This window comes from Symphodus melops (genome assembly GCF_947650265.1).
Source record: "Symphodus melops genome assembly, chromosome: 6".
Taxonomy (NCBI): Eukaryota; Metazoa; Chordata; class Actinopteri; order Labriformes; family Labridae; genus Symphodus; species Symphodus melops.
The window spans coordinates 23,168,235-23,180,456 of NC_136696.1; the positions used below are offsets into that span (position 1 = coordinate 23,168,235).

The window sequence follows — 12,222 nt, forward strand, 5'->3', positions numbered from 1 at the left end:
TCAAATGGTCGTTTGAGATACTGCAGTGTTCTCAGCACATCTGCATTGGCCATGTTTTTAAAAAAAAAGTTTGATGAAAGGAAAGACTTTGTGCGCCAAGAGTGCCTGATTCTTCTCTGACTTGTGTGTTGGCATGTACCAAGTGCCTAGCTGGCCAGTAAACTGGCCCCATTCTTTCAGATTAAAAGTAAATAGTCTTTACGGAGTGAGTTGCTGCATTAGGTCACTGCCAGCGTGGGTCACATCTGTCACCGCACCGACCAGCGTCACACTGTTGACTGAAGGCTCTGGTGTGGACCTCTAGCTGTTATGTTTCTCCTTTTTTATTTTCCATGTTGTTTTCTTTTGGGGTCTTGCAGGCTATGTCACAAGTCTGTTTGCTGATAAGAGTTTTATTTTGAAAAATGGGGCTGGCTTTGGTTTATTCAGTCAGCATGTGGCTGCTTAGACCTTTGCTCAGTATCATTAGTTTGATATGTGATGTTGGTTTAACCCCGGCTTATTGGCCCAAGGGACACAGCACACCTTATTTACGAAAATGAAGATATATGCTACACAGAAGGGCATGCTGTACATATAGATGCATTTAAGCAGAGTGTTATTGGTACACAACATTTACTGAATACCTTTTCACATATGTGCACAAATGCTGTCAATGCACCTCATTTGATTCAACATGTAAACCTTGCTAACAATTATTGACACTAGAATTCATGCAAAAATAATGGCTGTCGGCACAAATCTCCTCCTTTGCCTATCATGCAGACGCAGGCAACTCTCTCAGAACACAGCTCAAATGGAGTGGCTCCCACTCTGCTGTCAGCTGACAGGACGTGTTTTCTCAGGAGGCCACTTATCATGTTGGTCCTGACACGGAGAGGAGGCAGAAATAAGCTGGCTGCAAAGTATGGAAATGCACCTGTATTAAAGGCAGGCTCGTTCTTTAACTTACATGTTTACTGCTTTACTGTTACAGAGCTGCTGTTGTTTTGTTTGAACACTGAGAGATGTTTCAAAAATGCTACCACATGCTTTATTTGTTCCATATTTAGCTTGAAAAGACACCAAACAGCGTCTAAACAAATGCACACTGTTGATTTGAAAATAGAAATGGTAATTGGGTTGTGAGTGAATTTATGTACAATTTGACTGGCTTTTTTAACTAAATGACAGCTCTTTGAATAATATCCATAGAATCTATACACAAGGTCGGGATTTTCTGTATGAAAAGTGTTCTGACATTTAAACTCTGGCCGCAAATCTGCTTTTTGCAGGGTGACAAAAAGCCAATAGCTTAGATTCCCTAACTTCCTGGAATGCATCAGAAATGATAACCGGCAGTCAACAAATCGATTTCTTCACCTGATAAACCTGTTAATTTCAAGTAAATCCTGTCGGGAATGGGTTTTTTTTCTTTTTTTGGACTCATCACTGAAGTGATAATGCTACATTTTCTCTTTATGTTGAATATTAAACATATCATATCGGGTTTGTTAGAATTTAAGTTGAAAACAACTTAAGTAAAAAAAAAAAGGTTTTTGATTGAACGTGAAGCAATTTTTGTTTTACTTTTTCTGAGAGGAGCTTTTATTCCTTTTTTTACACTCTTTTGAAATGCTTCATGAACTGTAAATGACTCAACTTCAATTGTTTTGATTTTTCTCAAGAGAAGCGTCATGACCACTTGTGTGCCTCTGTACATCTTGAATATCATCAGCTGTCCTCGGGGTCAGTTGAACCTTGAACACAATGAAAAAACATGCAAGACATTTCGTCGTAAAATGTTTCGTTGCCCACGTCTGACTTCCTTTTCATTGATGTTTGAATGTTGGCAGTTTTCTGAAAACCACAAAGACAGATTCTGAAAGCATTAATAGCTTCTTGATGACACAATACTTACATAACTGTGTTTCAATAAAAAAAAAGCCTTTATTAGAGCCAACTCCCAGTTGTCATTACTGGAACAGAGGATAGCGACCACACTTGTTTCCAGCCAGCTGGAGCAGCTCCATAGGAAGTGGTCAATAAGTGCCATGATGAAAGGCATGCCAGTGATTCAGCCACATCTCTAGTATGATCACAACTGGCCTCAAACTGTGCACAGCTTCTGTTCTCCTGGAAGGGTGAAACACTGTCAACTATTTTACCTACTATTTCTGAAGGGTAAATGGTTATGTATCGCAGCAAGAATTGAAACTGCTCGATGAAGGAGGAAAAACGGCCACTTTGACGAGTCACCTGTGGAGTCAACAGAAAGTGAACATTTGATCCTGAAAAGAAACCTAATCAAAAAAATAACAAACCAAGATATTTGCTTGTGTTTGACATTTTATTAGCTCAGCAAGTCATTTTCCTTTTGCGGTTTTTCTTTCATGTTTTCACACTGAGCTCCATGGCAGAGGAATATCTTTAATTAACTCCATTGAAATTCAAAACATGCCGTAGAGTAACAGCAGCTAGTATGAGGCAGTTTTGAGTTTTCATCTAGAAAACCTGATATGGCTAGGACACATTGCATTTGAGTAAAAAAGGCAGTTTATGTTTCTGTGATAATAATACAGTTACAGGGAAAACCTTCGTATCGGAAAAAGTAAATAATATGTACAAATATGTACATGCAAACAGACACTCATCTATAGCTGCTTTAATGTGAAAAAGAAATAAAGCCTTAATAGAGATCAGCATGAAAGTCATTCTTGAGGATTACAGAGATTGTTCTCTTTATGCAGCCACTTCTGTTAGCAATTATCCCGCTACGCTACACTTTCAACATGCTTGCACACATGATAGGACGGCGAGCAAGGAGCCATTTTTTTTTCTAACTCACACATGTACGTCTAATCCATCCTAATTAAGTTCTAATTGAACTGCAGCGGTAGGAGGACATTTCCACCTCTCATCAGGACCAGTGAGAACTGAATGTGTACAGTGTGACCCTGGCGTCACCCCACTGACATTCAATCTCTGTGTGGGTGATATTCCCAGCAGTGTCTTTTTACTGTTTGTTAGGATTTGTTGCCACAGACCCCTCGGGCAACAGTGTCATGTCTCTCTTTCATTTCCTGAATCCTGTTACTGGATGTTGTAAAGGACAGCAAATATTGATTGTCCTTCTGTGGTACACGGTGGTACGCACATCTCCAACGGGTCTTTGTTTCTGATAAGGTATCATCAGTGGAAAAGGTCAACAACACTTTGTCAAAGGAGCAACAGATAAGAGAATCTTCTATCTCAGGCTACCCTAATCCCCAGACTGGACACATTAAAACATTATATAACGGGTATGTTTTATGATGCCTTTGCCCCAGTTTAGAAAAAATGCACTTCATCCAAAAGTGAAATGTGTTGATTAAGTGAACTAAGACATTGGAATTTTTTAATGCTCTCCCCTTCCCCAAAAAAATGAAGTGGAATCTATCTCATTAGCACTTCCCTTGAAGGCACTATATTGGTAAAAGAAACAGGACATGCACTAAACTAAAGGTCCATACAGGTACTGCTATTCCCATTTCTCTAAACTCTGCTGCAGGGACACATACTGACAGAAACACACTCCTCCCTCCAGGTGACCAGAGGAGCTGGGCTGGGGAAAGGGAAAATGTTTTTTAGCAAGGCAACAAGTGTAACCTGAAGAGAAGAACAGCAGAGCTCTTTCAAACATTTCCTCTGTGACATCAGGCTCAGGAAATGTTTCTGCAAACTCCTGTTTACAGCCGTCCAGACAAACATACACCAGATAGAGTTTTGAATTGGACCGACATCCCATTAACACCTTCTCCTTATAGAGCAGCATGTTTGCTTGACCTATAGCTTTCTGCATTTCCCTCACAATATACTTCTCATCATCCAATTTCCAGAGACCGAGCTGAATAATAAACCCCACTGGAATACAGAAGAAGCTTGAAATTGTTAACACCCAAATACCAATGGGGTATGTGTTTTGTTTTTGGGGCAAAAATTCACCTACATTGAATATAATGGTGAAATACATACATGATGCTACCAGGAGTAAAAAGAATATGACACCAGCGATGTAAATCAGTACTCTAACCCAGAGTGGACGCAGCCAAACTTTATTTTCAGAGACACTGTTGATGATCCTCACAGCCTCTCTGTACTTGTTGTGGTCCTCAATGACCAGGCGCAGTTGGTCTGGTACCTCCATGTAACTGAACTGACCACAATCCCATTTACAGAGCCCTTCTTCATTGACAGCAGTCAAAGGCTGCAGGGCCTTCCCATTGTAGATAGAGGGAGGCTGGAAAGGTACCACAGTGGAGCTTTGAAGCTGCTGGTTTGGGGTGCAGAGCACCTTGAGCAGCTTATTCTTAAAGTCGGGGTCGTTGGCCTCCAGGTAGGTGAGGTGGCAGAGGTGGAGAGGAATGGAGACTCCTGGCTCCAGCAGCACTGGGACGATGGGCTTCCTCTCCAGACAGTCCCTGAACAGAGACATGTTGGCCTCCAGGAGACACCAGCGGCTCCTCACAAAGTCTGAACTGAGAACCAGCAGGACCTTCTGGCTCTCCTGGATGCAGTCAGACATGTTCTCTAATACGGTGCGGCCTGGAATGAAGTCCCGCTCATGGTAGCAGACCTGCAGCCCACAGGCCTCCAGCTGATCAATGAGGGAGTGGGTCCACTGGTAGTCAGTGCTGCTGTAGCTGATAAAGACATGGTAACACTCCCCATCTCTCAGTGTGGGAAGATCAAAGCAGGATGGTGACAGACTGTTTACTTGCTCCATTGTCTGCAAAGACAAACTAATTTAAGAAAAGAAGTAAAAATGTAGTTAGCAATTTATGCATATTCTAAAATACTTGTTTGTGGCATTACTTCATTCATTATTGCCTCAGGCAAAGTTTCAAATTCCAGGTAATAAACCTTTTTGTCATCTTAGTTATTGTTTAGTGACCTGGACAAGCCCTGTCAAAGATTCAATAAGCGCAGGATGTATTAACTAGAAAAATCACTCTCTTTTTCAAATGCCTCTGGCTTTCCAACTGCAAACTGTCCAGTAAGACCACCCCACTTGTTTGAAAACATATTGACCAAGTCACCAGGATGTGCACTGACCGTGCACACGTGGGGTCCAAACCTGGTATTGCAGCGGCATGTGATGCCATTGGGCCCAAAAGGCTTACATCGGAAAAGAGACAACCATAATAAAAGAGCAGAAATACTTATTTTCATCAATTTCCTGAACACTTAAATTATCATTTTTAAAACCACCATGTCCTTAAATTTGTTGAAGAAATTAAAGTCAAATTCATAGGTATTTTATCGACATAATGAAAGTGTGTCAGAGCCACTAAACTGTACCGCCAAGTGTACTCTATAGACCCAGTAATGCATAAGATCCAGATAGTTTAAAATGCGTCCATGAAGATGAGAAAAAAACCGGCCTTCAAAGCTGTGACCAAGTTTATAATACATCCAGTGGCTTGACCCACCAAGCACTAAGCTTCCATTAAACAAACTGCTGTGAATACTGAGGTGTATAGCTTTGTCCATCTAGAATACATACCTGTACACATTATTTAATCCCAAAAATACTAAACCACAACAGTAGATGATGGTATGTTAAAGTCTACAGAGCAATTGAGGAATAATGATTTTGTAGTCCTGACTGGGGGAAAGACTGAACAGCACACCAGCGTAAATGGTGATTTATTAAACTTGGGGGCAAAAGTCAAGGTATCAGAATCAACTTTATTGGCCAGGTATGTTTAACGCCCAAGGAATTTAGCTTACTGTGCTCTCTTTGTACAAATACTGAGATGTAGAATATACTGAGCTACATGCTAACTGTTATACAATGTGCGTACGTTGTGCGCTTTAGTCTATTTTAGTGGGAAGATACGCAGTGTTGAGATCCAGCTGTGTGTGTCTTTTTCACTACAGGCTACACACTGAAGTGAAAGTGTATTTATTATAGATATTTATTTTAATGTCATGTGAAAATGTTTGCACTGCTTAGTCTGTATTTGCATAATTGCAGAGATAGTTGAATATTTTGTGGTTGAAGTAATTTATTCATGTGATTGGTATTGTTGCTTCCTTTGTTTAGAAACAAGCTTCTGCTGTTTTCTGTAATGGTTAGGCATTTGTCTGTACTTTTTAGCATGTTGTTTGTGAAACTAGTCAGACATGTCTCAGTAAGACAGTGAGCTAACAGCCCAAGTTAAAGGTGCATGTGTGTTATAAAAGGATTTGCCTGCGCCATTGTAGGAACAGCACTAAAGTAGATAGTTTGAGGCATTTATTTTGAAAACAAAAGTGCAAGACAACCATCCCGGGTCAATTTGTATCACTTGTTGCAACAACCTAGTACCTCATATTCGTGTTACCATCTACAGAATCCCTAATCCATGACTCTCACATAAGTTTAATAACAAAGTACCAACTAGGTACAGATCAGGAAGGCTCATCCTCCCAATAACCCTCTCTAACTGTTTCTCTCACGTTCCTTCCTGGGTGTCAAAGTCACAACTTTTTCTTAGATGCCAACAAGAGAATTTAAAGAAGTCGGACACTCAGGGATTACTTTAATTTAAGGAGTTACAGTAAGTATAGTAGAAAAAAACACCTTCTAAAATGTTCCTCACTGCAACAGTTTTTCATATCCCTGATAAAAAAAAAAATGCATAATTTATTTCCATCTTCTGATCCCAAGAATTGCATTCATATCTTGTCCGTGGCCTACACTCTTTAAAGTCATCCCTATGTGTATCACACAGCTAATGATTATGAGAGGACTCTAGAGGTCTGGGCCAAACATGAGTCCTGTTACAAAACTGCCATTTACAAAATGAAATATGCCTCTTACAACGTTAAACATAGACAATAGTTTTATTTGATTCAATCTGGTAGCCTATAGTCAGATCACTCACTGACTAATCGTTTCCAAAGCTTAGTGCTGCTTAAAATAAACAAGAAATGGTCATTTCATGACTTGACTGGTAATGTTTTGTGAGTAAAGTAAATAAAGGGAAACTGCAGAACATATAAGCCTTTGTGCTTCATTTTAATTTTGTTTGAAAGATAAATATATAAATGCCTTTTGTATGCATAAAACTAAAAGATACAGTACAGGAAATGTCCTTTCATACCTGTTCATGGTTCTGTTGATTCAGAGAAATGTTAACGCCAGTCATCACAGAAAGGAATTGAGCAAGAAGTGAAAGCAAACTCAGCAACTTTAAACGGGTAAACATCCCCCTACATGGATTGTGAAAGAGACAGTTCTGCAGTTCGAAGAGCTTTCATCATAAACGAAAGTTGCAGTCCTTAACGGCTATTAGATATTTTTATATTGATTAGATAAAGGAATACAATTATTGATAAAACATAGAGAAAATTAATTGAAGCTTTGAGGTTATACAAAGAAAAAACATTGTTATGGATTCTATACAAATGTAAAAGAAATAATAATAAAATACTGGCTTTTGAATTGTTTGTCTTGGGCATTGATGCTGGATTGAATGTCCTTGGACCGACATCGCATTAACACCTTCTCCCCAGTGAGCAACATGTTTGCTTGATTTAGCTTGAAAAGAAAGCAGGAAAAGGTGTAGACGTGTGTTTATCTGTTTCAGAGTGAAGCAAAAACACATCATACAGTTCATAGCTATGTACACTCATACCTGTCTGTGACAGTGTCATTTCAGGCAAACTCAAGAAGAATAATCACACTGTTGAGCAAAGACCAAAAGTTCAGACAGGAAGCAGAATCCGGAAACATGCCAATGTTTCTTTTTTTCTCACATTTCTTAAAGGGGCAGCAACAAAAGAGGAGGGAAACATTGTAGTAGTCATTAATACAGATGCAAAAATGTGATGGGGTCCAATATAAAAAATGGCCATTTTTAAATCAGAAATGAACAAGAATGTTTAAAGCCTGGATCAAAAAAGGAATTTGTTCATAATCAGTACACATTAGGGATGGATGTCAATAACCAGTATTTTTTGGTATCAGTAACTGAATAATCAGTACAGACAGTAGAGGTATGCTCATTGTCATTGACGAACGGAGAACCTGTCGATAAAAAATGTTAGCTGTCTGTCTTACTCAATTTAGAGTTTTCAATAATTGCAGGCTATTAGGAACAGAAATGAACTAGTCTGTCTGTCTGTCTGTCTGTCTGTCTGTCTGTCTGTCTGTCTGTCTGTCTGTCTGTCTGTGTCAACCGTAGATGTAAATGTTTGATATATAGTTGACAAAATAATTGAAGAGACACAACATTGTTTAAAGTACAGGCAGGATTCATCTTTTGTATAGAAAACCCTGTTGGTTGTAACATGATACCTGCACAGTATATGAATCACGACTAGAAGTGACTCATAGTACTTTGGTCCATTTCAGTTCAGTCATGTTTTTGTTATTCCCATTTCTCTAAACTCTTCTGCAGGGACACATACTGACAGAAACACACTCCTCCCTCCAGGTGACCAGAGGAGCTGGGCTGGGCAAAGGGAAAGTCTCTTTTAGCAAGGCAACAAGTGTAACCTGATGAGAAGAACGTCAGAGCTCTTTCAAACATTTCCTCTGTGACATCAGGCTCAGAAAATGTTTCTGCAAACTCCTGTTTGCAGCCGTCCAGACAAACATACACCAGATAGAGTTTTGAATTGGAGCAACATCCCATTAACACCTTCTCCTCAGAAAGAATTATGTTTGCTTTGCTTACAGCTTTCTGCATCTTCCTCAGTGTATAAGTGACTTCATCCATTTTCCAGAAAATGAACTGAAAAAACAACCCCAAGGAAACCAACCACAGACATGCATTAGTGAAAGCCAAAAGAATGTTTACATGTTTGGATAATGCTAATGCAATAGTCAAGAGTGTAGATATCACTATCATAAACATATAAAGCAGTACAAAAGCAGAGAACAGCAGTCCTCTAGCCCAAACTGTGTACAATTTATTCTGAGAGACACTGTTGATGATCCTCACAGCCTCTCTGTACTTGTTGTGGTCCTCAATGACCAGACGCAGTTGGTCGGGTACCTCCATGTCACTGAACTGACCACAATCCCATTTACCGAGTCCTTCAACATTGACAGCAGTCAAAGGCTGCAGGGCCTTCCCATTGTAGATAGATGGAGGCTGGAAAGGTACCACAGTGGAGCTTTGAAGCTGCTGGTTTGGGGTGCAGAGCACCTTGAGCAGCTTATTCTTAAAGTCGGGGTCGTTGGCCTCCAGGTAGGTGAGGTGGCAGAGGTGGAGAGGAATGGAGACTCCTGGCTCCAACAGCACTGGGACGATGGGCTTCCTCTCCAGACAGTCCCTGAAGAGAGACATGTTGGCCTCCAGGAGACACCAGCGGCTCCTCACAAAGTCTGAACTGAGAACCAGCAGGACCTTCTGGCTCTCCTGGATGCAGTCAGACATGTTCTCTAATACGGTGCGGCCTGGAGTGAAGTCCCGCTCATGGTAGCAGACCTGCAGCCCACAGGCCTCCAGCTGATCAATGAGGGAGTGGGTCCACTGGTAGTCAGTGCTGCTGTAGCTGATAAAGACATGGTAACACTCCCCATCTCTCAGTGTGGGAAGATCATGGATGGTTGGAGACAGAGGAACAACAGACTGTGACTGAATGTTTATGCTCCCAAGTGAGTGAATGTCCTCCATTACCTAAAGAGAAGAAAGAGGTGGCAACATAAACACTATTATATTGATATACAAGGACACTTTTATGGTTCATGCTCAAAGTCTATTTTGAAGTATATTCACTTTTCTTTATCAGTGACAACAAAGAAGTCCGAACAGTCTTTGGTGTCTACCAGCAGAGATTGTACAGTCAGTTAAATTTGACACAAACTGAAAGAGACATTGAGGAGGTCTTTGTCATAATTGTTGCTGCATGAAGACAAGATCAATGTCAGAATATAAAATTGTAACAGGGACCTATTTATTTAAAAAGAATCATCATATTGTTGAGTCTTGCTGAATGTAAGAAGAATAGAATAGAATGTAGCACAACATGTTACTTTGGAGTTTCTCGTCTTTCATTGTGCATGATTTTAGAAAATATACACGTAATTTTTGAAGATTTTAAACCCACAGCCCCTCTGAAACAGTTGAAAGGAAAGTGAGAATCAGAGTTCTGATATTATTTACATTTATTTATTATTTTAGAAAAATATTAAAATATTCTAATACCTCTAATTGAACACATAAAGGTGTTCAACATTGGTCTATCCACAGCAATACAAGGAAGTAGAAAACCCAGCTCCACTCTCTGCGACTGGTTATTCTTAAAGGCATACTGTACTGTATAGTGTTGTAGAGTGGCCTAACATGGAGGGAGTTGATATCAAGGCCTTCAAACGAAACATGACATCGGACTTTTGACCTCTTAGCTGTTGCTAGGTTTTGGTTAAATATGTTGTCTAGGAAAGCCAATTTTTGATGCTGATTGTAATGAAACTTGAAACAGTTCCCTCAACTCCATTCCCCCCATAAACCTTCGGCTCCAAGATATTGATGACTTTGATCAGAAGCTTGTTCTCCAGACTTCTAATGATTATTTTCAACCTCTTTGTATGTAGCCGATGACGTTGGTATCGTGCAAAAATTCACAACAGAGGTCTCACCTCGTCATTTATGTCCCTTGTGTGATGCCAGGAGCTTTGTCATGTAGGGGCTTCTGTAAGGGGGCTGCAACTGTGTACTCCTCAATATAGGACGTGACCAACAAAAAGAAAAGAAATGTAATCAAAGTTAGAATTATAATCAAACCAACCGACATTATCACCAATTAAATATGATGAGTTTTTCATGAAATATAAACATTTATTAATATATTTAATTGTCTTACTGAATTAATGAAGTATTGCATTAAAAAATGTATATAGATTAAAATGTATAATAGATGAAAAAGCATAAAGTTCAGCATGCCGCTATCTTTCAATACACCAGATTAGGAAATAAAGCCCATTACTCATTAAAATGATTCTTTTGTTACATGTCCTGGACTGTTGGACACCAGAGGCTGATCCACAGTCTCCTAAATACAAAGCGTTGATCAGAGTTACACAACTTGTTAATATACAAACTATAATAATTACTTGATTCTCATAAATATGCAACTTTATTCATATTTACGTTCAGGAAAACGTATAACTTTATTCTCTTCTGACTTCATTCTCATACATTTATGATTTAATGTGGCCCAAAACCCATTCATACAAAGTTCTTGTTTTATCTTGCACAAAAAAGAATTTGAATTTCTCTTATTTGAACAAAAAGAACACAGAAAAACACATAATACAGTACCTAATGTGAAGACTAAAACCTGTCCATGACAATGTTATTTTAGGCAAACAAATGGAGAGTAATCACACCGAGAAGTTGAGCAAAGACAGCAAAGTCAAACAGGAAGTAAAAACATAAAGACAACCTCACTGCTCTTGTTTCAGGTTTCTTAAAGGGACAGTGCGAGTTCTGACATTTAAGGGGCGTCAAACATTAATGAAGTAACTGTGCCTTTATGGCTCTCAGCTACTTGTATTAAACCAACATTATAAGAAAAAAAACATTGATCAGGTTGACTTATAGTCAAACTAAGAAGACTCACTGACTGGATAAGTGCTAATACGTAGATAGCTTGTTTTAAAGTGCTACAATATTTCAAATTTGGTTACTTGAGACTGAAAAGTCCCCCCGAATACCTTTCATTATTTCATATTTTTACTATGGATGAAAGTATGAGCACAGTACAAAATTACAAGTGTTACCCCTGTTTTTTTGTTTGTTTGTTTTTTACAGAACGGGAACAATAAATGACGGAACCTGATCTGGGGACTTTGGTGAGTATTTTAGAGTTTGTGGCCTCTAAAAAAAGAATTTGTAACCTCAAAATACTAATTTGTGGCCATGAATTAAAGTAAATTAAGGTATGGTTAATTTATTGATATTGCACCTTTCAGACACCAAGGTATTCAAAGTTCTTTACATAGGCACAAAAAGCATTTTGACATTTCACAAAATAATAATAAAACAACATACACATTTTTAGAAGCTATGACACTAATTTGAGGCCACAAATTACAATTTCAAGGTCACAGAATATTATTTTGTGGCCTCAAAATAGTAAACCATACCGGCCAGACATGGAATAAATGTGTGTAGAATTTTGTTGAGTCGTTGAAGTGTTGAGGTGTTTTGTTAGTTTGGAAACTACATGGTTAGGTTTACTATAACTTGGCTGAATACTAAG

At 39.0% G+C, this 12,222-nt stretch overlaps 2 protein-coding genes across 5 annotated transcripts; both read right to left on the reverse strand.

The window, feature by feature from the left end:
• Window positions 1-2,310: 2,310 nt before the first annotated feature.
• On the reverse strand, window positions 2,311-7,826 carry LOC306824965 (uncharacterized protein). Of its 3 annotated transcripts, none has more exons than XM_079345400.1 (2): window positions 7,644-7,826; window positions 2,311-4,747 (listed from the first exon to the last, which is right to left on the reverse strand). In XM_079345400.1, exon 2 carries the CDS (start codon window positions 4,742-4,744, stop codon window positions 3,500-3,502), a length of 1,245 nt encoding a protein of 414 aa, XP_079201526.1. In that variant the 5' UTR covers window positions 4,745-4,747; window positions 7,644-7,826; the 3' UTR covers window positions 2,311-3,499. The 3 variants fall into 3 exon arrangements, with proteins under 3 accessions (XP_079201526.1, XP_079201527.1, XP_079201525.1); XM_079345401.1 differs by having other exon boundaries at window positions 2,311-4,760; XM_079345399.1 differs by having other exon boundaries at window positions 2,311-4,760; window positions 7,110-7,826.
• A 44-nt stretch (window positions 7,827-7,870) lies between these two features.
• On the reverse strand, window positions 7,871-10,735 carry LOC306825962 (uncharacterized protein). 2 transcript variants are annotated; one of them, XM_079346958.1, is made up of 4 exons: window positions 10,598-10,735; window positions 8,880-9,635; window positions 8,688-8,744; window positions 7,871-8,462 (listed from the first exon to the last, which is right to left on the reverse strand). In XM_079346958.1, the coding sequence occupies exons 2-4, from the start codon at window positions 9,630-9,632 to the stop codon at window positions 8,379-8,381; spliced, it is 894 nt and encodes a 297-aa protein (XP_079203084.1). In that variant the 5' UTR covers window positions 9,633-9,635; window positions 10,598-10,735; the 3' UTR covers window positions 7,871-8,378. The 2 variants fall into 2 exon arrangements, with proteins under 2 accessions (XP_079203084.1, XP_079203083.1); XM_079346957.1 differs by having other exon boundaries at window positions 7,871-9,635.
• Between the last annotated feature and the right edge of the window lie 1,487 nt (window positions 10,736-12,222).

Bases quoted from the DNA above. Each gene is read 5' to 3' on its own strand.
- LOC306825962 (XM_079346957.1), bottom strand. From the start codon at position 9,632: ATGGAGGACATTCACTCACTTGGGAGCATAAACATTCAGTCACAGTCT.